Below are 25616 nucleotides of genomic sequence, written 5' to 3' on the forward strand. Positions count from 1 at the left end.
CTCCCTCTTCCCCCTTGCTTTGCAAGGTGGCCTTCCACAGGTGCTCTGAGAGTCAGTCAGCTTCTGTCCCTTCAGGAAATAAGTAATGAAGCCCCTCAGTAGGGTCAGGACGCTAGTAAATGAGTTTTGTGACCTAGGTGCCTTGGGGGTGGCTCTAGCTGGGAGCAGGGATTAGAGAACATTCTAGTACCAGAGTTTGAAGTCAGAACATTTTATTCACCGCCCTCCTTTTACTTACCAAGAAAAAACACAGAGGCCCAGAGAGGGTCATGACTTATGTAAGGTCTAACAGCAAATTAGCCAAAGAACTAAACTGGATTAGTTGTCCTGACCCTCACCACACCAGCTGTGTCCCCTACACTGAGAGGAGGCTGCTATTGCCCAGGGGACGCTTTGAGACTTGAGCTGACCCACCAGTCAGACAGCCCACATAAGATTGGTCCTCTAGGGTCTCTTCCTTTCTTCTCTCACACTCCTGGTTGGACACTAGTCCCCTGTGCAATGTAGAACATGTATCTGTGATCAGAGGCTCTGCTGCCTTCTGCTTCTAATCTGGGTCCTGACTGAGTCTGACTCCTGCTGTGCCTTCAGCATTATCCTCTGTGAAATGGGCACAGGTCTACTATTATACACACTCACAGACCTCATGTCCCTTGGCCCTTCTATCTGAAGACAGCCTCTTTTGGCTTAAGGACAGACCGGTCATAGCCTATGGGCTCAGAAACCAAAGGGGCCATTCCAGGAATTGACCATCCTTGGAGAATTGGAGGGGAGGTGCTTTTCTTGCCCCCAGACTGTCAGGTGGTGGTGGTGGCCTGAAGGGCTGCAGGCTGATGACACACTCTCCCTCCTTGCCCCATCTCTGCCGGCAGCCATAGAAGGCAGCTGTCAGGAATTAAGAGCTTGGGGCTGCTGGGGTGGGGTGGGACAGTGAGGGAGCAGTCTGGCCGGATAGCAGGAAAACAGCCGGGGGCAGGAAGCAGCCTGTGTCATCAGAGCCTTGTCTGACCCTGGCCACCCCCTGTCCTCCTAACTCTCCCCATCTTGGTGGTGTCCAGGAACAGGGACCGCTTGACACTGCAGTAGGGTCACACAAGGGAAGGAGGCACAGGCCCCGGCTATGCATCTGCAGGCTGGAGGACCAAGTTCTGATTGGCTCTTGGGGAAAGGGGGGGGCGCAGAATAGATTAGAATAGATTGTCCACCCAGGCAAAGAAGCCATACTTGAGGTTCAGACATCCCCAGCCACATCCAGAGCTCGCCTTAATGTTGTCCGTGTGGAAGGGTGTGTGTATCTGCTGGGGTAGGCTGTTGTGGGGATACTGACTCTAGGCCCCAAGGCACTGGATCTGGGGTCTGCATTCCCATCCATGCCCCAAATGTTTAGGGGACACTGCCTTTGCTGACTACCTGACCGGGCTTCTGTTTGTTTCTCCTTTTGGACTCCTTCTGGGGAAGGAGAGGAAGGGTCTCTGCTATAGGACCTATAGGACCCGCACTATTCATGAAACATACAACTGTAGGGAAGAAAGAAAGATTTCCCCCCCTTTGGGAACTCTAGAAGGCAAATATTGATGCCTAAAGCCTACACACCCATCCTGGGTCTGGCCAGAGCTCATGAGGCCTAGCAATGCCCAAATGTGTAAGTGGCAGATTTTGGTCTATATGTAGATGAAGTCTAAAGATGAGCATGCATCTGGGACCCCAACCTGAATGACCCGTATCATGGCCAAGCCTCTACCAGCACCAGCAGCCTACAGTCTCTACCCCAGACCTGCCCTGGGCCCTGGCCCTCAGCCCAGCCCCAGCCCCCGCAGCAGCCTGCCAGAGACCACAATTACAGGGGCCACTGGGGGTGGGGGAGGGAAGCTAGCAGGGTGAAAGGCAGCTGGAGAATGGTTCCAGCTGTGGCAGCTCTGGGGGAGGTCTCCTGGAGGGAGGGCTGGGGGAGGCACAGGGTGAGAACAGGTGGGACCCTCACAGCTCCAGCCTAGCCCAGTCCAGTCCTGCTCTGTCTTGATGCTCAGCTGGAGAAGAAGTTGGTCTTGGTGAAGAAAAGAGGGGCGATGCTCTAGATGGATAAGGGACCTGTCTCAGCAAGGTAAGGAGAAATAGCTCACTGCTTCCATGGCCCCAGATTCCTAAGGTGTGGCTATCAAAGGTAAAGAGAGATGAGTTGGGAGCACTTGATCTCAGACTCATCCTAGGCCTTCCACTCAGCCGCCTAACCCGTCTGCCTGTGTTCTGCCTTTTCCTGATGCACGCACTCGCGCACGCACACACACACATACACATACATGCATACACACACACACACACACACACACATCTGGGCTGCCTCTGAGCTCTTCCCCTTTGCCCAGATTCCACATGTCCCCCACCCCTCATCCAGCAGGGGACCTTGCCTGTGCCTGGGGCTGAGCATCTGGGGAAGCTAGAGAAGGGGAAACCAATGGGCCCTTATGAGCTCCGTCTCTCACTCTATTCTCTGGCAGCAGTGCAAGGGTACAGAGCCATCTCTGTGCTTAAAAAGGAATAGGCTCATGACCTATTCCAACCATGCCTCCTGGTCAGGATCATCACCCCTCAAGTTAGGGAGTTTGCAGACTTGGTAGTAGAAGGTAGATCGCTACTGTATGATTAGCAATTTAAAGACTGCTGGTAAGCCAGGCATGATGGCACACGCCTTTAATCACTGCTCTAGGGAAGCAAAGGCAGGTGGATCTCTGAGTTCGAGGCCAGCCTGGTCTACTAGAGCTAGTTCCAGGACAGCCAGGGCTACACAAAGACACCCTCTCTCTAACACCCCTCCTCTTAAGACTGTAGTCAGCAGTGTACTTTCACCAAATGAGTCAAACAAGTTAGCTGCTTAGCTGACGTGCTCAAGCCTTTTTTTTTTTTAAACTACATCTTACCTTCATTTTGAACTGCCTGGAGTGATGTCGCTTCTTATCATTTGCCCTGGTCTCTGCTTTTCTGGCTTCGTAGAGGATTCAACATCATCTCATCTCAGAATATCCTTCCAGGACCAGGCAGTCGTAGAGATGTATAGAATGGAGTGCCAGTCCTATGTCTAGACAGCCTAGAGGTCCCAGACAGCCTGAATCCTATCCGCTTGACCCAAGCTGTAGGTAGGTCTCTAAGTTTCCCTTTAGTCCTACCACTGGGGTGTTCCTGCTCTTGAATTCCCTAGACATCCTGCCGCTCTCTGTCAATAGAGAAGTTGGACCCTGAACGCCCTCTGGTGGTCTATTTGAGAAGCACAAGAGATTGAAAAAGCACCTGGGCTGGTCAGGCACAGCTGGTCACCTGGGCTGGGTGACTTGCACAACCTGCACTAGGCTTAGGATCTGCACTGAGAACAGGGAAGGGAGGGGAAGGAGGGGAGGAGAGGGGAGGCAGAGCAGCACCCCCAAGCTCTGGGGAAGACAGATTTGTGACTATAAACCCCACCCCCAGAGCTTTCTTCTCCTCCGTGGTGTACCCCTTAATGCCGTTTCTAATCTCTCTCTTGAAATGTTAGAGTCTACTTCAGTCAAGAGGTTCTGAGTTCAAATTTTTTTCCTTTCTTTTCTTTCTTTCTTTCTTTCTTTCTTTTTCTTTCTTTCTTTTTTTTTTTTTTTTTTTTTTTTTTTTTTTTTGGATTTTTGGATCTGTTTTTTTTTTTCCGAGACAGGGTTTCTCTGTGTAGCCCTGGCTGTCCTGGAACTCACTCTGTAGACCAGGCTGGCCTCGAACTCAGAGATCCTCCTGCCTCTGCCTCCCAGAGTGCTGGGATTACAGGCGTGAGCCACCACCGCCCGGCCTGAGTTCAAATTCTTCATGAGGCTACCTTGAGGCTTAGGCATTTGATGGGAGAGAGAGACAGGAAGGAAACCACAAAAATCCCCTTCCTTCTTCCCAGCCTGACATCCCATGCCTACCATGACTCTTGGGGACCCAGCGGTTAAAGGGGCACTGTCAGAGTAAATGAATATACTAGAAGCCACCATTTGTCTGTCCTGAGGTTCCCTTCCTCTATTCTATTTGATAAGCTCTGTATCCCCATTCTCTGTGGTCTTAGGAGTCTGCCAATCTGTCATGGTAGCTATCTTCCTGGGCGGGATTACTGGTTCAGGGACGAACAAATGGCGGGCTGAATGATGTTGGTCTTTCTTGGGACTACAATTGAGGAGGCTCTAAAAAGTACATTTATTTGTTTTTTGTTTTTTGGGGTTTTTTGATTTTTTTTTTTTTTTTTTTTTTTGAGACAAGGTTTCTCTGTGTAGCCCTGGCTGTCCTGGAGCTCACTCTTTAGACCAGGCTGGCCTCGAACTCAGAAATCCTCCTGTCTCTGCCTCCCAGAGTGCCGGGATTACAGGCGTGCGCCATATTTTTTTTTATGCGCATGTTTGCTTTGCTTGGGTGTATGTGTGAGCACCGAGTGTATGTCTGGGGCCTGCAGAACCAAAGGATGATACCCGATCCCCTGGGACTGGCGTCAAGGGTGGTTGTGAGCCGCCATATGGATAATGGGAATTGAACCTGGATCCTCTGGAAGAGCAACAGTGCCCTTAACCATTGAACAATTTCTCCAGCCCCATAATACTCCTCCCTTCTCATCCTTGAGCACATAGTCACAAAGCTGTCATATAGAGACAAAGGGACAGAAGAGGATGGCAGACAGTGACATGTAGGCCACAGACATGGGGGTGGGGACTAAGGAATGAGAAGAGGGACAGAGGGGGTGGGGAAGATGCAGAGACCTGTAATGATATCACTTAAGTCTGTGTCTTCAACCCAGCTGTGGCTGAACTCAGACTAAATTCTGTACTTGCCTTTAGCCTAGTCTGAAAGTTAAATATCTTCATTTGCAGTCCGAGCTGAGCTACCCACCACCTGTACAGCTCACTATCCCCTCCCACAGTAACCACCCTTCATGGAACGTAAAACTGGCAAAATGTATGTGTCAAATGTCATGCTAAGTGTTTCTCATGTCTCAAGAAAAAGAACTCCTCCAAACATTTCTCCAAAGGTGTGAAGTGGGTCAAGATGGCTGCAAATTCTTTGCCGCTCCTCCCACTGCTAGTCAGTCTATTTCCCCTCTGTAAATTCTGGCTGACTCTGTGATCTGTTCCAGCCAAGAGAGAGTGACAGTGACACTATGTAAGTTCCATGGCTGGACTCTCAGAAGCAAAAGCCTGCTCGGGGGTTTGACATACTCTCTTCTTGAAGGCTTTTTTCTTTCTTTCCTTCTTTCTTTCTTTCTTTCTTTCTTTCTTTCTTTCTTTCTTTCTTTCTTTCTTCTTTCAAGATTTATTTATTTATTATATGTAAGTACACTGTAGCTGTCTTCAGACACCCCAGAAGAGGGCATCAGATCTCATTACAGATGGTTGTGAAGCAGGGCGGTGGTGGTAAGGGAGGCAGAGGCAGGCGGATTTCTGAGTTCGAGGCCATCCTGGTCTACAGAGTGAGTTCCAGGACAGCCAGGGCTACACAGAGAAACCCTGTCTCGAAAAAACCAAATCCAAAAAAACAAAAACAAAAACAAAAAACAAAAACAAAAACAGATGGTTGTGAGCCACCGTGTGGTTGCTGAAATTTGAACTCAGGACCTTCGGAAGAGCAATCAGTGCTCTTTACCTGCTGAGCCATCTCTCTTGAAATCTTTTCTGCCTTTGGGCCACCATGCTGGGAGAAAGCCCAAGACAGCCACAGGGAGAAGAGATCTTGGACAGGTACTGAGTCTTTGGCAGGGGAACAAAACCTTAACAACTGGCTAGGCTATCACATCTTCTAGCAGAATGGCCCAGCCTCTCTGCACATACTATTTCCTACCAACAGAACCACTGAGATGAGTTCTGATGGACAGCTGTCCAAAAAATAGTACTGCGTAGTTACTTTGAGGTTGTTGCTACAGCTACAAGAGCAATATTTCTAACTGAAATAGATTGAAACCCCACCAGCGGAGAAACAGGCCACGCTGGCCTTTAGCACACCAGCTTCAAGCCCAGTTATCTGAACCAAAAGCTCCCATCGTCCCCTGCTTAGCTGGAGGGGAAGGGTCACTTCCCAAATGCAACATTTGCACTGGGAGAATATTCCACAGTTGGGAGAATATGCACCCTGTTCCCTTGGGCTGGAGATATGGGCATGAACTCAGCTCTAGAGAATCCAGAACTACACATGTGTTCTTTAACTTCTCACAATCATCTTCCTGGGGGGAACAAGGTAAAAACAAAAACAAAAACAAACAAAACAAAAACCATCTGTGTACACCCTGATTAAAAACACTATGTTGGGCAGTGTACACAGGGTGTGCGTGTGTGCTGCGTGTGTGTGTGTGTGTGTGTGTGTGTGTGTACATATAGGGGCCAAAAGACAAACTTTTGTTGTCTTTTGAAGTTGTTATACATTTACTTACTTATTTATTCATATAAATGTGTGTATATTTCTTATATGTGTATATATATCAAGAGTCTACTTTCTCCCTTTATTGTGTTGGGTTTGGGGTATCAAATTCAGACCACGAGGCTTGGGGCACTACACAGCTTTATCTATTGGGTCATCTGGAAGCCCCCTCCCCTTCTGAAATCACCAAATTGGCTAGGCTGGCTAGCCAGGCAGCCCCAGTGACCTTCCTGTGTCCCTCTCAGAAACAGGACTTATGGGTGGTTAGTTTTGATGGTAACAAAAGCAAGGGTTCCTCGCAAGTAGTTTCCTTGTATTTTACAGTTTGTGATGAGCTTTTAATCTCACGGCCCTTAATTTCTTCAGGAGTCACAGAATGAGACATAATGCCCTAAAAATTAACACAAAGGCCCGGATAACTAAGCACACCACTAGAAACTTCCAGGCTCTTTGTGTCCCTTTAAAATGGAACCACAAGTTCTCAAGAGTCAAGAAAGAACAAAAAGTGTGCTAAAGGAGAGATGCAAGGTTTCCACAGGCCCTCCCTCACCCTCTTCTCTGCCTTTCCGTAAGCCCTCCCTCACTCTCCTGCCTTGGTAATGGGTGTAATGATAGAGTCAGACTGAAATGCTAGCTCTATCAGGACCACCTTTCTTCCATATCCTGGCCCTCTAGGACTACCTCTTCTCAGATTGTGGATTTAAATGCCTTCATGGATACTAATAACCTCACCCATCCACCCCAGTAATTCTGAGGAGTACTATTTCCAGAGGCCAGAGTCTGGCTTTTTTATTTCCATCTGGGAGGCCAAGGGGAGGGAGAGCCTGTTTAGTCTCCTGCAGAAATTAGCAGAGGGCCTTTCTGAGGAATGCTGGAGGGGTATGGTCCCCTGGGGTTTCATGGGCTGCTGTAAACCCCCAAGTTCCTGGCTGGCCCCTGTAATTTCCCAAGGCCTGGATAGGTACTTTTCTTAGGGAGCAGCTGGACCCAGACAGCGCCCCCTGCTGGAATCTAGTAGTCCTGCAGATTGCCTAGAGGTGGCTGCCAGCAGTTCCGAGGCAGGCGGCGGGTCAGAGGCACAGGCTAAGTTCCTTGCGCACGCGACAGCGGTGGCACTGCACCACGCAGCACCAGTGGAAGCGACACAGGCAGTTCTCCTCGAGCTGTACGCTCTCCTGGCGATGTCCGCGACCGCAGCACAACAGGTCGCAACCACTGAGGTCCGGGGCACTGCTGTTGCAGGCGCGACCGCGCGTGCCGGGCGAACCCGTGCGCCGGTTGGGGGCGCAGAAGTCGGGTGAGTCGGCTGCGTAGAGGAGATCGGCTCGGCCGGGAGGCTTGAGCGTGCGGACCGCAGGCAACAGAGCTTTGCCGTCGTTGGTGCCCATGACGCGCGAGGCGCCGTGGAAGCGCTCCAGCAGCCGTGCGCCCACCTCGCGGAACGGAGGCAGCTTCTGCCAGCAGGTGCGCAGAGCGCAGGAACCCGAAAGCCCGTGGCACTTACACTCGGTGCGCGTGTGGCTCCGCACCGCCTGTGGGAGCAGAGGAGAGGGGAGATGGGCGGGGCGGAGAGCGGCGGGGAACCGACAGAAAGCAAAAGAAGCGGGGGTGGGGGTGGGGGAGATGTCGAGCAAGCAAGCAAAGAAGGAAGGAGAGAAGGAAGGAAGGCGAGTAGGAAGGGAGGGCAGAGAAGGAGGAAGGAAGAAGAGAGAAAGGAGGAAGGTAGGGTGGGAGGAAGAGAGGGAGGGAGGACAGGCAAGAACAAGTTTAGAAAGAGGAAATTAAGAAAAGACTCGCTCCGAAAGGAGGAAGAATGATAACGATGGAGGAGTAAGAGAGAGGAAAGTGGGAGCCGTAGAGAGAGCAGAGATTCCAGGGTCCGAAGCCAGGGAGCGGGAGGGAATAGAATGGACGCAGTGGTGAGATTCGTCATTCTCCCCGGAGTGCGGAGAAGTGGCAGCTGTCGCGGCCTAACCCTCCTGCCAACCCGGCCTCCTCATTCCAGCCCCTGGCGGCCCCAGGCTGAGCTGAGCAGACACAGCCAGCCGCCCGGGGCGTCTGTCTCTGTCACCCCTCCCCAATCCTCTCTACAGGTATGTGGGCCTGTCCGGACATTCCTCTCCCGGGCCCCCTCCTCCCTGTCTGCCCTGATGCCTCAGGCTGAACCCTAAGGGACACAGAACGTGAGGAGGGCTGTTCCTGAACTACTCTAGAACGGAGACATGGCATGGAGGAGGCTCCATTGGACTGCACTATGGAGCACCCAGTCCTATAATCTTCTTTGCTTGCAGGACTGAGGCTGGACATGGGCCGTCCTCGCTATTACGGACTTCCCACGAGACTCCTGGTCCTTCAAGTCCTTTCCAAGTCAGTTCTCCTAGAGCCCGCTCTAACCTCTACTTTCTGTAGCACGGCTAACCACCACACTCCAGACCTTCCCACTGCATCTAGTCTTAATTGCATCCCTAGCCCCGTACATCTCCGTACACTGCTCCTGCTCTGACATCCACCTCTCTACCAGCCCCAAGAGCTACCCGCCTTGTCATGTATCAAAGGGATGCCCGCCCCACCTTGGGTCTCTATTGGTCCTCAGTACCATTCTTTAAGAGTCTTTTGCCCACTCTGCTCACTGTTCCTCTCAGCTCCAGGTCAAGCCCCCAGTCCCCCAGTGGACATGTCACATGCCACATGTGTCGGTGTGCCCATCCCAGTTCCAGCCTTCCCAAGTTGCTCCTGTCTGCACCCCCCACACACACACACACATCGAGACACTCTTACATTCACACCTTTACTTGTGCCCACACTACCACAAGTGTGCTGCCCCACTCACACTCTCTTGCACATCCACTTCCTCTTCTGCCCATACGCACCAGTCTGCCTGCCTCGTTGTTGTGCTGTTGCACCAATGCACGGATATCTCCACGGCCCCGCTTGTGCTGCGCATCCATAAAGACTCTCGACTTCTCGTCGCCGAAGTCCACATCGTCTCCACAGCCTCCCCACTCCCAGGCTGCGCTGGCATCTGGAGAGCCCGTTGGCCCTGGAGGTCCAGGAGTGCCCAGAAGGCCGGAGGGTCTAGGTGGTGCCCGCCCACGGGGTGCCTGGCAACCACACTGGAGGAGCTCTCCCATGGAACAGGCCTGAGTCACCGCGTGGCTGGCACCGGCGGCGGTAATTGCAAACACGAAAGCTGTCTCTCGAATGTCTGCGCAGGGAGAAGGGAGCCAGTGAGTGCCCCAGTACCATAGGTGGGAACTGGGGTCTGTCCTGGACCACCTGGGAGACAGACTCCAGGCAGATGTTCGAAGGGCAAAGTGGGTAGGGTGCCTAGGTGTAAATCCGGAGATGGAGTTCAAACAGCCTCCCCCAAACTGCTCCCCTAACAAGGAGGAAGCCCCTCCCTCTGGACCCTCTCCCACACTAACCCTGCTGCAAGACGCGCCCAAAGGCCTTGCTGTGACTGGAGCAGTTCCAGCGTCGGAAACGGAACTGGAACTGACATTCTCGAACTCCCAGTCTTGCGCCTCGGGCAAGCTCTGCCACTACTTCCGGTTCCGCCTGGCACAGTTCAGCCTGCCTTCCAGCCAGCCGCCTGGCCTTCCTGCAGATGCTGGCAGGGTCCATGACCAGGGGGCTGCCCACGGCCCTGGGAAGCAGAACTTCAGGTCAGAAGTGTACCTCCCAAAACACAAAAGACCTAGGGTCGGGGTGGGGTGGAGAAGAGGCAGCCGGCTCCACAAAGCCCAGAGCTGGATGCTGCAGGAGTCTCTCCCTACTGAGACTGATGGCAGCTACAGGAGTCTCTGCTCCCAATGGAGACTGGTTCTCCCTCCGGTTCTCTCTCCATTTCATGTGTCCCCTCTTTACTAAGGTCTAGACTGAAAATTGCATAACTACAAGAATCCAGTCTTATCCTTCTGTGCACATCTTTTTTTTTTTTTTAATATTTATTTATCATATGTAAGTACACTGTAGCTGTCCTTAGACACACCAGAAGAGGGAGTCAGATCTCATTGCGGATGGTTGTGAGCCACCATGTGGTTGCTGGGATTTGAACTCAGGACCTTTGGAAGAGCAGTCAGTGCTCTTAACCGCTGAGCACACATCCTTCCAGCCTTCTGTGCACATCTTAATTGATAATTCCCTCATCGGAACTTCACTCAAGGTGAAGGCAGCTGGCACGAGAGAGAGGCCAAGGTTAAAATTCAACAAGCCCAGCCAGAAAGGGAGACAAGGAAGAAATTAGCAGAAGAAAAATCAAGAAAGCTGTAAATATTTTTTTTTAAAAAAAAAAGCACATTTCATAAAGCACATTTCAAAATTCTGAGGAAGAAGAAGGCAGTATCAAGGAAGGATTTGGCCTTGTTGGGCTTCAGCCTGGACAGCCACAAGTCCAAAGCAGCAGCCATCTAAAGGACAGAACAGCCATGAGGTTTTAGAACGTCTAGGGAACACAGCCCCTCAAAGAAGCCACACCCCCTCTTAGTTCAACCATTTCTGTAAGCTGAGAACTATAGCCTAGATGGCTGAGGTGGGCTCTTCTTGCCCGCTGCCCCTGTGTCCCTGAACTAGAGAGCTGGAAGAAGGAACTGGGAGCCCAGCTCCTCAGCAGTGTTGGCAAATAGGTGGTGCTGACCCTTCTCTTGCTCCCAGCGAGAGCGAGAGCGATGGCACCAAGCCAAGCCCTGTGTGCTGGGGTGACATAACCGAATGGGGGATGGAAGGGGCGGGTGATGTTTGGTTTGGTGAGTAAAGACCTGAGGGGAAGTTCTTGCATCCTGTCAGCAGCCTCATTCCACAGGAGGAGAGAGAGAGCTGCCCCTCGGTTTCCATGGGTTGTCAGCCAGGAATTCACACCTGGGGGAACCACCTGAATCAGAGGCCCCTAGGTGAGCGAAGCTGAGAACTCAGGCTTGAAGGGATGTGTGGGCCCAGGTAGGGAGGTTAATTCTAGACCAGAGACCATTCAGATCCCTTCTGCTGAGAGCAGAGAAAGACAGACAGACCAGGGGAGGCACGCGGGGCGGCAGTGGGGTAGAATCTCTAGAGGGAAAGAAATGTTGGCGAAGGAGTGTGAAAGGTCAGGGTGGCCTACTTTTCAGTTTAGCTTCCTTGCATATCCGCCCCACTGTCCCCATTACTCCACAAGTACAGGCTGCCCAGGCATGTCCTGAGATGCAATGGGTCTTAAATAGCAGCAAGAGGAATTTAGGTCTTAAGGTAAAACTCTCAACAGGTAAAACTCTCAAAGGTAAAACACCATCTGAAGATGGTGTGTTCCAGGAGGTATTTGCAGAAAGATATGGAAGCCTCATTTTTTTTAACAGATCTCTCTCTCTCTCTCTCTCTCTCTCTCTCTCTCTCTCTCTCTCTCTCTCTCTCCACACACACACACACACACAGGATGGGGGATTAAGTTGCTGTTATCCCCCACTTAAATACTTCAGGGCTCAAGCACCCCTATTCAGCAGAGCTGTACAGATGTTCCCTTGTATTGAGCCTGGGATCCGCCCAACACTAGCCCTAGTTCTCTCTCAGCCCCAGAGATGGAACTGATGGGATGATGAACAGTGCGCGGAGGCTAGGACAGCCCAAACTGCCCAATGGTCCAGTGGCCTTGGAACTGATCGGTCTCTCTCTGTCTATCCCACTCCCAACTGAGAGAAACACTGGCTCTTTTCCCTTCTCCATGGGGTCCCCACTCTACTAGAGTCTAGGCTGAAAACTGCACTGCAGAAAAAATTCAGACTTATCCTTCTGCATACATCTTCATTAATAAATCTGTCTACTTAGCCACCTCACTTAAAAAGGATTTGGACTTGAGTGGCTTCCAGCATGGTTGTTCAGGGTAGGTAGATAATGTTGAGCTCATTGTTGGAGTAGTTCTCCCCTCCTCTTCCTCCTCCACTTCCTCCTCCTCCTCTTCTTCCTCCTCCTCTTCCTTCTCCTCTTGTTCTTCCTCCTCCACTTCCTCCTCCTCCTCGTCCTCCTCCTTCTTCATCTTCCCTGGAAACTTTCTGGATACCTAATTCATATCCATGCAATGTTTATTCTGAAAATTTGCATGTCATGAATTCTACATTATAGATGAAGACAGATATGTAATAACAATGATTACTTAGCATGTTTCTGAATGAATGAGTCACAAGGCCTCCCCTTGAGTCCAGGTCCCATTGACCTGGTGTCTTTTCCTGACTCCTAGTGTCATATCCTCAAACCTTTGTCCTCCTCCCCTGAGATGAGGAGCCAGTCAGGCCTCTCTGCAGTCACTCAGCTCCCCTTCTACCACCTACAAGCTTGGACTCCTCCTGACTGTGTGGGTTTCTGAAAATTCCCCTTCCCCATCTCCTGCTAAATTCTTCAGCCCCACCCCCATCCCATCCCCGCCCTCTGCACACTCCCTACTTTCCCAAGGTTGACTGGACTTATCTTCCCAAGGTCACTCTGCCCCACCCCACCCCCACCCCTAGCAAAGCAGGAAAGGGTTTGGGGCTTGCAAGGGAGAACTGCAAAACCCTTTTGACCTTGGCTGCTTCCTAGGGGTTAGAGATAGGAAAGGAATCGTGGCGATGTGCAGGGCAGGGCCCCCAGGAGGTGGGGCTGGCCCTTTGCAGGGTTAAGGGGCTGGCTGACTTCCTGGGAAATAGTCCTGTTTACCAGCTGGTCAGGAGGAGGGATGGGCAGAGATAACACTAGAATCCCAAGGGACCAGCTGGGTGTCTCCCCCCTCCCCCCAACTCCTGTCTTAAATACATAGAAAGTAAAACTCCAGAAAAGACAAGACAGGGGCTTTGAGCAAACCACCCAGCCCTACCTCTGACCCTGGTTTTTGTCAGTTCTGGGTGGGCTGAGCCATTCCAAGCCAGTCAGTTTCCCCTCTGGGCTTCAGAAAAAAAGAGGTGAGTTGATGTAAGATGTGTTCCCCTCCAAGTGGTACGATCTGAGTTCACTTCTAGAATAACTGCCCTGCCCTCCTCTCCCCTGCCTTCCTCTCCCATGCCCTCCTCTCCCATGCCCTCTCTTTCATTTTGCTTCCTGCCCTTTTGTTTCCTTATATAGTGAGCTCTGCTTTGGGGGAGTCTGGATTAGTGTTGACCTGGGGTCAGTCTAGAGAAGACAAACACTTTTAGGGCAATTCATATCATTTGTATTTTTAAAGCCTGGAATATGTGATGGTCAGGAATAGATGTACTATGTGGGATATAATCATATTGCACCTCTGGGCACAGAAAACATGACTAGCCCTACCTAAAAGAACTCAGTTACAGACAGAAAAAGACAAGCCTACCAGGCCATTCTAACTACTCTGGCTTGCACTGAGAATTTTCTCTCAAGGACTATGGTTGATGGGTCAATGGCCCATTAAGACAGCATCAGAGGTCAGACAGTTCCTACTGGCAATATGTATAGACCTGAGCCCCAGAGACTCCAAGATTCTGGCTCAGGTTATTCTTCTACCTTTGGATTCGGAGAGCAGAAGAAAATGGCAGAGACTAGCTCATTCACCAGAGCCACCTCACAGTCGGTCACACATGCGGGAAGCTGATGGCCACTTGCTGGAGACAGTCCTCATTGCAAAGCGAGTTGGGTGCTTTTAAAATCTAAATAGAGCCCAGCACAGGTGCATACAGCTTTCATGCCAACCCTTGGATGGCAGAAGCAGGTTGCGGTCCATATAGCACATTTTAGGCCAGCCGGGTCTATAATGTATGACTGCGTCCCAACAACAAACATCCACCGATAGGAGCTGAGGCGGTGGCTGGCACACATTTGTAATTGCAGCTCCTCGAGAAGCTGAAGTGAGGTAGGAGTATTGCAAACTCAAAGACGGCCTGAGAAACTTAGTAAGACCCTATCTCCAAATACAAAAGTTCAGTTATAGGATGCTTGGCCTGAGGCTGTGGGCTCAATCACCAGTACAGTTCAAATCGAATGATAATGCCCAAAGCAGGACTTGAGGGAAATGACTGCCTGTGTCATGGGAAGACCCCACGTGGCCTCTCACAGTGTGGTCCACACAGCACATCCCTGCTCTCAGGCCTGTGAGTCCATCACAGGCCACACCTCTACATTTCTAGACCCAAGGCCACTTCCTCTGCAACTGTAAGTCATCAAGACACTCTTAGCCAGCATCTCTCTGCTTGTCCTCACTTGTCCTCAGGAGCACCAGCCCTGGCCCCAGCAACGCCCTTCAGTTGTCACCTATTTGAGAGTGACCTGCCTCCGTGATAACTTGTCTTAGCTCCTCTATTTGGTAGAAGTCTCATTAAAGACAGGGATCTCACAAATGGGCATCATGTCATCATCAGTGGTGCACACTCAGGGTTTTAGGGATGCAGGCTTGGGATGGATCTGGGGTCTATCATTTGATTGTGTGATATGGAGTGAGCCCCTGGCATGCGAAACACACTTAATATTTGTTGGATGGATGATAAACGTTAAACTCCAGTTCCTCAACAGGAAGAGGAAATCATAATACCCTCCTTCCATGTACAATGGCCTGTACAGAAAGTGGATCCTAGCAAGTGCTTGTATTCTCAGGCCTGCTCATGCAGGACAAATAGTAAGGATGTAGGTGGTATGTGTGGAGTCCCAAGAATGTTCTTTCTCCAACACGCTTATCTTTCCTATCCAGTCTGGATCTAGGCCTCCTTCTCAGCCTACCGAGGGACCAGCGCCCTCTCTAGGACCCTCACCTTGTCCAACTGCCTCTCTGAGGTCAAAGGGACCACACACCACTTGAGTGCTTCTTCACCTCCTGGGAAAGCCTCCCGGGCAAGCATGCCTGCCTCACTATCCCTGCCCCAACTCCTTACCCTCCAAAGATACTTCAATTGACCCCACCTCCTGGGAGCCAGCAGAGGGAGCTCTGAGCCCTGGGGCTGTGGGTGGGGGTGTGTGGGGGTGGGGGAGGTGGATGGTGGGAAGGGGGCAGAAAAATGTTGCCTGACGGCTGCTAAGGCTGCCGGGCCTGTGCCCGCCCGCCTGTCCTGTCCTGCTCTGTCTAACTCCTAACTCGGTAATTACTGCTCCCCTCCCCCAGTCCCTACCCCTGTCCCAAACCACCACATCAAAGCCAGTGATGCCCCAGCTCCATTAACCCCTGCCTCACCACTGCCCACCTGTGGCCCCCATTCCCGTTCCCCACACAGAAAAAAAATTGGTTCCTTGGGTCTTCCCTCTCACTCTGTCTCTATTGCTCCCCCCACCCCCAAGAGGCAAGGTTTTCTCTTCCCAGACAGACTTCACTGGGCAAAAGGGCTTCCCACTGGCCAAAGCTCTGGGGACAATGCCGTCCTCTGAACACCTGGTGGGCAGTTGTCATGCCTTCTACTCTTGCATGTAGAATGGAGAGCACCATCCGAGCGTGGGATGGAGAGCAACAGGACCTGTGCAGGCCCTGGCCCTCATCTGGAGTCCCTACCCTCACTGCACACTGAAAAGGAAGCAGGACCCACAGCCTGCAGACTCCCAACATGCAGACTTAGCACTGGGCAAGTCCCCTCCTGTCCCTGGACCGTCTACACTCACCAGTGACCATAACAGACTAGGTTATGTCTCAGTCCTTTCTAGATCAAATTCTAGATTAAACCGAGGGCTCAGAGCTGGTAGAACCAGCCAAAGATGCCTCCCCCTGGCCACAGCTCACAGCAGACCAGGAAAGAAATACTGGGCTAGGGGGCGCTCTAACCAGTCTGCAGAGAACCTGGCATCTGGTTCCCCAGGCCTCCTGCGGGCTGGCCAGGGCTGGCTGCTGCCCTGCCCCATTCCCTCACAGCTGCACTTCCCCATCAAAGTACACATTCTGGAATCCCCCTTGCAGGGCCCTGGTGATGGGGCCTCCCTCTGACCTCCAGCCACCAATTCCTGGCTTCAGATGAGAATGGGGCAGGAGGGAGCCTCACCCCCCAGGAAATGTCACAGTGCCAGGACTCTGGTGGGCCCAGGGCATGCTCTGGCCGGGATCAAGCCAGCCTCCTTTTGCCCCTGCCCTTTACTGCTCACAGCCTCATTGTCTCTCCCGAAGGGAAGCTGCCAAGGCTGAGGCCTGGGAAGGGATTGGATAGCTACCCCACCCCCAAGCCATCCTACTCTGGAGTTCGAAGAGAGCCAGCATCAGCATTGACCAGGAAGGGTCAGGGGCCCCAGATCAAGACAGGATGGTCTAATGACCAGGACCAGCAAGGACACACAAAGGTACTGCTGAGGGCTGCTAGAAAACCTGAGTGTCAGAAGGAGGTCCAGTCCTTTCCCTGTCTCCCTGTGGAGTCAGCAGTGAGGCTGCCCTTAACCTTTAGCTCTGACTTCTTTTCCACGAGGTGGGAAATAAAGTAGAATGGCTAGGGGCAGATTGGGCGGCTTCTTCCTAGTGAACAGGGGCACAGGGGCTTGGGGGGCAGGCGGCAGATAAGTTTCTTTCACAGAAAATATAAAATGGCGAGAGGAAAGAGGAAGAGAGAAGAAGGAAGATGATTCATTCGGCTTTTCTAGGAGAGTGTGCTATTTTCTACATCTACTGACTGAAGGTATAAATAAAGATGGACCAAACATTGTGGGGAGGGGAGCAGGGAGCAGAGGAGGAGGGGGGTCTGGTGACTGGGAGCCAGAGTCTCTCTCCTGCCTTCATTCTCTGGGCAGGGTTCTTACATAGGTTGGACAGCCTGGAAACAGGGGCTGAACAAGGTGACCTCAAGAGGGCCTGGCCAGTGTCCTGGAAATCTGGGATTCTGTGATTCACAAAGATATGGTTACACTGGAGAAATACACAGAGGCTGGCGGCAGAGTTTAGAAGGCGTGCATTTGCTACATAGCAAGACCCTGTCTCAAAACTAAACAAGACAAATTAAAAATAGAAATCTTGCATCGCACTGGGAGGAGGTGGAGCGAAAAAGAAAGGTGAAAAAAAAAAAAAAAACCTCTTTGGAAACTAGCAGCCTGGTCCCCAAGTCCGGGTCACTTTCCTCCAGGACCCTCTTATAGTAACCTGGACAGTCAAGTCACTCAGAGACCCTGGAGTCCTCTTAACCCCTATCCTGACCACGATTAGACTGTGGAAGTGGCTGCCACAGAGCACACACTGCCGTTCTGGCCACCCATGGAGTTTCTAGCCTGGCCATCACCCTCTGAGAAGGAAGGGGAAGAGGGAGGGCGGCAAATCAGGGCCTAGACACCAGTCCTGAAGAACCCAGCTCTGATGCGGAGGAGGTAGGGTAGAAAATATCCTCAAGCTAACCATCCAACAAGATCTACCGAGCAGCCCGAGCTGGGAAGCCTAAGTTAGGGCAGAAGTACAAGTGGAGAGGCAAAGCAAGTGGGCCTGGGCTCAGACCAAAGGAATTAAGTGTCAGAAATAGACAGAGAGGGGCCGAGGCAGGTGGGAGGAGCAGGTTCTCTCCAGACACATCTGAGAGAAGCATTCGCTGGCCACCTTATCACCCTGGTCTCTCACTCTTCACTGCAGCTGTGGCCATGAAGGCCCCTGTGTTCTCCCACACCTGCCCTCACCTCCTCCCCCACTCCCAGATTCGAAGCCTCAGGGTCAGTCTCCACAGGGCCCAGGCCCCTCTCCCCATTGGCTTGGCTCCCACCCAGCAGCCCTTCCTGAACAAAGGGTTCCTCACAGACCAAGCCCAGAAAGCAACACTGCGTCCAGCACCTATACTGTCTCGGGGCTTCTGAGGCACTTCAGACAAAGGCTTTCCCTTCCAGGAACAGAGTAAAACCATTCCAGAGAAGACCATAGTCAGTAAAATGCAGTGACTGCAGAGTTGCCCAAAGCTCAGAGCATGATGGGAGCTAGAGGGCAGTAGTGGGAGGTGAGAATGCCGGCTTCGTGGAGGAAGTGGTATTTTAATTGTAAGAACAATTTAGACCAATGGGGAAGGAAGAACGGGACGGGAAGAACAGTGCTGTCCTGCATATTGAAAATGGGCACAATTACGAAAGGTGTAAGCAGGAGGTGGGCAAGCATTACTTGACTTTTTGTTTTGAACTTAAAGTAACCCCACTTTTCATCCCGAGGAGGAGAAGACCTAGGAGATGAGAAGCTGAATCAGGAAGAGGGCACCTAATGTCAGACCATTTTATAGATCTCCCCACACAGCCCTCCTGGCAAGCCTGCCAGATAGGAAAATTGTTCTTTAAAAACTGAGAGTTTGTAGGGCAAGGTGGGAAAATGATTCACCCAAGACCACAGATTTTAAGCTGGGATTAGATACGTCTGTCAAAACTGCTAAATACTGCATTGCAGCTAAACCAAGAACTGAGGCCTCATGTCTCCTAACCCGAACCTGGGTCTTGTATTAGCTCTCTCACTGACACCCACGAGGATGTCTTTCCCGCGCCGCAGAAGGATAGCGGCCAGCAGCTTCCTGTGTGGGCATACTACTCCATCTCCGTTGAAGAGAGGGATGGGCCTGCCCCACCCCTGGGTCCAAAGCCGCGGAGGCGGGTGAGAAGGCTGGAGGGTAGAAATCCAGCCAATGACGGGGCGACATGCAAATGTAGAAGTCCTTGCTTTCTTAGGGTTGGCTAATCTATCAACACTCTTGCCCAAATCCCTCCTCCTCTCTGAACACTGAACTATTCCGGGCGGGTGTTTGTGGCTCTAAAAACTAAGAGGAAAAAAGTCTTGAGGATTTGGATCTGAGTTGTCCCGGCGCCCCCCCCCCCGCGCTTTCCCTCCCCTCCCCTACCACTCAAGGCTCAAAGCTTTGGAAACCCTCGAAGTCTAGGTGTCTGCTCTGGCTAAATCCAATTTCAGAGTTCGGATCTGAGCATTTGCCCCATCCCTCCTCGGCTGGCCAGGCTCCTACCGGCTTCACCAGGTCGCTCTCAGAGTTCCTACATCTCCCCCGTTACACATTTAAAATAAAATCCTTACGTCCCACTTCTGGAAGGGAGGGCCTCCGAGATCTCTCCCCCTGTCTTTCTTACTCGCTAGGGGGAAAGCAGTGAAGTCAGAGTCCTGACTCAGTTTCCCCATTTGCATTCCCCTTTCCTGTACTACTGCAGATGCTGAAGGAGCCAGCAACGAAGAGGTGCTTTCCACCTTATTCCTGTCTCTTCCCCAAATCTAGCTCCAGGACCTTTCTCGCTCTTTCCCCGACCCCCAACTCTTTCCCCGTCCTCACCTAAACTCTCACTATGAATCTCATGATGTCCTATAGCTTTTCCCTGCCCATCTGCCAACAACTCCTTGGTGATGCGAATTGGACACATTTCTTTGGGGGAGGACTACACGGGAAGAAAACACAAAAGAGTATCCAGGGGTACCTAACGTCAAAGTGGCACTTCAGAAGTGCTCGGGCAGAGACCCTAAAGGACGGTCTGCGAGGGTCCCGGAGCAACCACCCGGTAGCTGGGATCCTGGAGCGGGTAGAGCCGTGGGCAGCAGGATCGCCGTGCTGAGTCCCAAGACTGGCTCTGGGTCCCCACCCTCTGGTGTTTGGAGCTGCGCGGGAGTCAGTCCCACTCAGCACTCACCACCACAGTCCACCGACGTGCGCGGGGCACAAGAGTAGCAGCAGCAGCAGTCCCAGGCGGGAGGGCACCGGCGGCAGCATCCTGAGGGCTCTACCACAGTCTGGCGCGGGCAGGGGGGGTGGGGAGTGAAGTTGCGGGGTGAGCCGGGGCGCGCGGGCACCGGGCTTCAGGGCAAACGCGGCGACCGAGGCGGCGGCCGGGAGACTAGGGCTCCGGCGGCAGCGGCAGCGGGGGGGCCCATCCCGGGCGAGGAGGGGCGCGGCGGAGGCGGAGAGCGGACCCAGCAGCCAGCGCCTGTGTCTCCTGCGGAGTTCGCTGGAGAGAAGAAATCAGAGCCGGGGGCGGGGGTGGGAGGGGAGCGGGGCCGGAGCGTGGGCGGGGGAGGGGGACAGGGGGGCCACGGGGGTGGCAGTTGCGACAGTCAGGCGGCGGGACTCTTGGGAGGGAGCCGTGCGCCCCGGGGCGGCGGGCGCAGAGCGCAGCGGAGGGCGGGAGCCGGGTGCTGGGGCGGGGCCCGCGCGCTCCAGGGTGCGGGTCCCGCCCGCCTGCCCCTCTCCTAGCCTCTGCGGGGTTGTCCCCTGCCGTCCTTAGACCTGGGGCATGGAGGGGCGGGATGAATAGTAGAGAAGGGGGGTGGGAGGAGGGAGGAAGAGGAACTGGGGAAGGGGGACTGGCTGGGAGACGTTTGACAGGTTTGTTGACTGTAAAGAGAGAAAACTTCCCAGGAATGAGGGAGTTTGGGGGGGAGGGAACAGTACGTAGGGATATACAGATGGGGGCCAGGGAGGAAGTCGGCCGGGGGGAGCGCAGGATGCTCTGTAGAAGGCTGTCCAACTCGATCGCCAGCCCAACGAACTTAGCAGGAGTTACTTTCTTGCGGATAGCCAACTCCCGCGTCTTTTGCCCCTTCTTCAGCCTCTGTCCCAGCAAGGGAACGAGCTCGAGGCCTGGGCCTGGGTTCTCGCTCCCTAGCCTTGCGGCCGCGGCCAGCCGGTGTTGAGGGCGGACAGTGTGGGGGAGATAAGACAGCAAGTGGAACCTCTCCAGGGCCTGCGCTCCAGCATTCGCTACTCATAACGTGGCGGAGGGCCGAGGTTGCTGACTTCCAAGAGAAGAGGGGTCAGCGCTGGCTGTGGCCGGGTCTCACTTGTCCGCGGGTCCCTGGAGCCTCAAGTTCCTCCCCCAACTTGGCCAGGGCAGAAAGGGTGGGAGAGCCAGCTGCAGGTGAGATGGCGTTTATCTGATTCTCTAATGCCACAAAAATGTCTTTGATGCCCCTGACCCCCTCCCCACGGGGGGAGATCAAAGGCCTCGTGGGGAGGAGGGACAGCTCCATTCATCAAGCCAAGCGGCTGGCAGCGGGCGGCAGCCTCTGCGGCTCTGGCCTGGGGCAGAGGCCCCCCGACGTGCCCCAGGAGTGCAGAGGGACAGGTGGTGCGGACATTCCGAAGCAGGAGCCAATTTCCCTGCCACCCGCTATCTAGAGGGCCCATCAACCTTCAACAGGGGACCTTAAGCCCACGTGGCCGAAATTTCACACCAGAGGGGAAAGTTCCTTGTCGTTTGGGGTGGGGAGGAATTTAGAAGTGGAAACGGAGACGGTGCCAAGATAGACAAACACCGCTGGTGAGCAAAGAGAAACGGTCCAGAGAGTCCAGAGAGTGAAGCAAACGGGCAAAGATGAGACTAGGGGCCAGAAAGAAGGCACGAGAAGGCCACAGATGCGACCTCAGGAGGTGTGTGTGTGGGATGAGATCTGGGGAAAGAAAAGATGGAGAAACCGGAGTCTAGACATAAAAAAAAAAAAAAAAAAAAAAAAAAAAATAAGGCCGTGGGTTTTCTGGGAGACTGATTGTGGGTTCTGGCTGTCAAAGGTGTACCAGTGTAGTCCTTGTCCTGGATAAGGAGATTTTCAGAGTGTGGGGCACTCTGGGGAAGGAAAGGAGACAGAGCTCAGCCAACCTACGCTTCTCCTATTCTAGTGCACTGCACTGCTCCAGCACCTAGCAACATTGTACACAACCGTTTGTATCAGTTCCAAGCACTGTGGACACCACCACACCCGTGGACATAGCTCATTCAAAGATATACCAGGCCGAGTGAATACTGAGGCTAGGGTTGGTGCCAACCTGGCAGCTATGAGCTGCAGGTGGGCCAGTGACCAGCTCCCTGGATCCAGTACCTCAGTTCCTAGCCCCTTACCCAGCCTGCTACTGTTATTGCAGATTATGAAATGCTCTCCCTGTCCTGCATTCTTCTCTGAGGCAAGAATTTTAATGTATTTGTCTTTGTCATCAGGGGACCTGGGCTCTGGAATAGTCCTGAGAAGGGAGCGCCCCAAATCTACTCTTTGCTGATTCCAGACCCCAGGCTTTCTCGGTTCTCCTGCCTCCCCCCCCCCTCACGCCCCCGTGTCCTATCCCTGCCCCTCTCTTCCCCCCCCCCCAAGACACTGTCTCTCTGTGGGGTGGATAAAAATGATGTTATTGAAACAACAGAATTGGGAGCAGTGGCAGGGAGCAGGGATCAGCTCAGGAAACTGGGGCGGTTGCCAAGAAGCCTGCTCCCCCGCAGGCGGCCTTTCTGCCCCCACCCCCCACCTTTCCTCTAAACACACACAGTTGGTCCCACCCCTCCTGCAATGTGCTCCAGCCAGATCTTTCAGAATCTTTAGCCATCCCTGGACTCTCCTAACCTTCATCCATCCTTCCCCCAAAGTCCCACTCCAAAATCACTTGATAAATACTGCTTGCAGAAGCATCAGAACAGGAAAGAAAGGCCAGGGTAGACCTGGGGCCCCTGTTCCAGGACTTTGGTTCCAAGCTATTGGCATTTGTCATCTGGGGAAACCAGGGATCCAGGGCTACCCTGCCTTACCTCTGCCCACAGATGCTCCCTGTAGGTGCTCCCCATTTGGGTGTTGTCTGAACAGAGACAGATTGGACACCTTTGTCTTTTTTGTCCCCTCAAACCTTCAGAGACCCAAGTTTGGAGGGTCTAGAAATTTCTAATCACTACTGTTACTTTAGCAGATTTTTTTCAGAGAGCAGAGCTGTATATCCCCACAGCTACAGATATGTATGCACACATGCACACTCAGACATACCATCAGATGCACACAGACAAATGGACAACCCCACCAAAAGCACACCCTTCACTCCACAACTCCCTGCTTCCGCAATGCTAGTTAATTTTCATGAGCAGGTACAGATAGGGAAAGATAGTGGCCTTGCTGGGGATGAAATTCATGCCAACCACCATGACGACTTCACCCACGTACACACAAATTCTCTCTCTCTCTCTCTCTCTCTCTCTCTCTCTCTCTCTCTCTCTCACACACACACACACACACACACACACACACACACACACAAGGCCTCTGCATATGTTCATACAGAGAAACAGAAAAGAATAAGCAGTGAGTTGAGACTGCAGTGGGCACTGGGAGCCTCCGCCCCTCCCTCTATCGCTCTACCCTAGCCCTGTGAACCTGTAAATTCCACTGCTAGGCTCTGGTGTAAAGACCCTGCAGGGGAGACTTGGGTGTCTGGCTGTGGGGTTGAAGAGGAAGGAGGGGCAGAGGTGGGGACTGGGGGGGGGGGAGAGGCAGCTGGAGACAGATAACATCAGAACCGCTGCAGGCAAGAGCAGAGTGCTCTGTCTCCACTGGCCTCTCCTCTCTCTCTCTCTCTCTCTCTCTCTCTCTCTCTCTCTCTCTCTCCTTTCTTGTGTCTTCATGTACAGAGTTTGGTCTCTAAATCATTCTGTTGTGTGTCCCCCACCCCTTCTTTCCTCAGGGGATGACTGAAGCTGCAGGAGCCCAAGAATTTAGGCCTGTGAACCTTCCCCTCCCAATAACCTCTATCCTCTCCTCTTCCCCTCTCCTTCCCTGCATCTCTAGCAATGGGATGTAACTCTCCTTTTCAGGAAGATGAGAGACCTTGAGAATTCCTACAAGCCCCCGGTCTCTGGGACCTAGAAGAACAGAGAGAGGAAAGGCCAGCCCTCTAGAGAAATGAAGGGAAGAAAAGAAAAAGGAAATAAAAAGGAGAAGAGAGACAATCATTTCCTCTTCTAGGTATCCTGAACAGCTTTATTCAGCTCCACGGCCTGCCTAATATCCCAAGAGTGTATCCACCCATCACCTTGTCAGGCCTGCCTCACAGGCCCAGCTCCATGGAGATCCTCTCCGAGCCTTTGTCTCTCACCTCAGAGCTCACCTGCCTTGTCCTGTCCTGCTGTCTCTATCCTCTCAGGCCTCCAATAATACCAAGGAGAGAAATAGCCTGCCTGAAAGAATCTAGAAATAGGGGGCAGGGGCTGGGGACCGCCCCAGGGGCTGCTTACCACCAAGGCTCGATTGGGAGGATGCCAGGGAACATAGGCCTCCTCTTAGGTCAGCTTCAGTGGACCAGAAGGACCGGCTAGCCCCAGGAACCCCTACAGAAAGCCATCTTGTTCTGGGCTGCCTCCTGCACACATGGTTTTTCCCTTTTGTTTTGTTTTGTTTTGTTTTGTTTTGTTTTGTTTTGTTTTGTTTTTTTCTTCTGGTTGTTTTGCCCTTGTTTTTATGATACTAGACTTGATGCTTGAACTCGGGGCCTCAACTGTTCCAGGAAAGAACATTATCTCTGAGCATCTTCCCACAGTCCAACTCCTGGGTTTTTGACTGGGAGGGGCGTTGTGGTAGGGGGTAGAGGGGGTGGGGTGGGAGGCAGCCTAGTCAGAACTCCAGACTCCAGGTCCTCTGTGGCTTCTGTCCTTGTTGTATCACTGGGACTGGGCTGTACTGACTCTCTCACCCTGGCAACAGGCAGTACCTACTATGTGCTGGGCATCCAACTAGATAGTGGGGAGAAAATGGTGTCACCTACTTTCATGGATCCTGCTAATTACAGCATCTTTAAGAAGGAAACTACAGCCTTGATAGCACCTGGGGACCTAGAAAGGTTCTAGAAGTAAGCCACTCAGAATGGAGAGGTCTCTCTGAAGAATGCTCCAACTAATATCTAAGAAGGTAACTGGGAGGCACAAGGGCATTTTAAGCAGGGAGCAGCCATTGTAAAGTCCTAGCTTCTGCTAGGAGCACAGAAGGGGAGGGGGGAGGGGAGAGGGAAGGGGAGGAGGAGGGGAGGAGGGAGTCACTGAACAAGTGGCAAAACCAAGTTGGGAGGCAGTTAGGCTCAGGGGTTTGGGGTGATCAGATCAAGAAAAGCTTTCTGGGTATGGAAGTGACTTTTTTTTTTCACTTACTGGTTTAAAGGTAGTGCTTGGGGCATGGTGGGTGCATGCATTTTATCCCAGCACTCAGGAGGCAGAGGCAGGTGGATCTCTGTGAGTTTGAGGCCAGTCTGGTCTAAAAGATGGAGTTTCAGGACAGCCAAAGCAGTTATAAAGAAAAACCCTGTCTTGAAAAACCCAAATCAGCAGGACGGTGGTGGCACATGCCTTTAATCCCAGCACTTGGGAGGCAGAGGCAGGCAGATTTCTGAGTTCAAGGCCAGCCTGGTCTACAGAGTGAGTTCCAGGACAGCCAGGGCTACACAGAGAAACCCTGTCTCAAAAAACCAAAAAATTAAAAAAAAGAAAAAACAAAACCAAACCAAACCAACCAAGCAAACAAAGTAGAAGCTGGAGAGGTGAGGCAGTGGTTAAGAGCTCTTCCAGAGGGCATGGATTCAATTTCCAGCACTTATATGGCAGCTCATAACTGTCTGTAACTCCAAGATCTTCCCAGG

At 52.5% G+C, this 25616-nt stretch overlaps 1 protein-coding gene across 1 annotated transcript; it reads right to left on the minus strand.

Moving 5' to 3' along the window:
• Positions 1 to 7156: 7156 nt before the first annotated feature.
• Wnt6 (Wnt family member 6) lies at positions 7157 to 20197 on the minus strand. The gene is made up of 4 exons (XM_052193432.1): positions 19879 to 20197; positions 9819 to 10039; positions 9264 to 9598; positions 7157 to 7925 (listed from the first exon to the last, which is right to left on the minus strand). The coding sequence occupies exons 1-4, from the start codon at positions 19956 to 19958 to the stop codon at positions 7464 to 7466; spliced, it is 1098 nt and encodes a 365-aa protein (XP_052049392.1). The 5' UTR covers positions 19959 to 20197; the 3' UTR covers positions 7157 to 7463.
• Positions 20198 to 25616: the final 5419 nt, after the last annotated feature.

The sequence above is a fragment of the Apodemus sylvaticus genome, chromosome 9 (assembly GCF_947179515.1).
Source record: "Apodemus sylvaticus chromosome 9, mApoSyl1.1, whole genome shotgun sequence".
Classification (NCBI taxonomy): Eukaryota; Metazoa; Chordata; class Mammalia; order Rodentia; family Muridae; genus Apodemus; species Apodemus sylvaticus.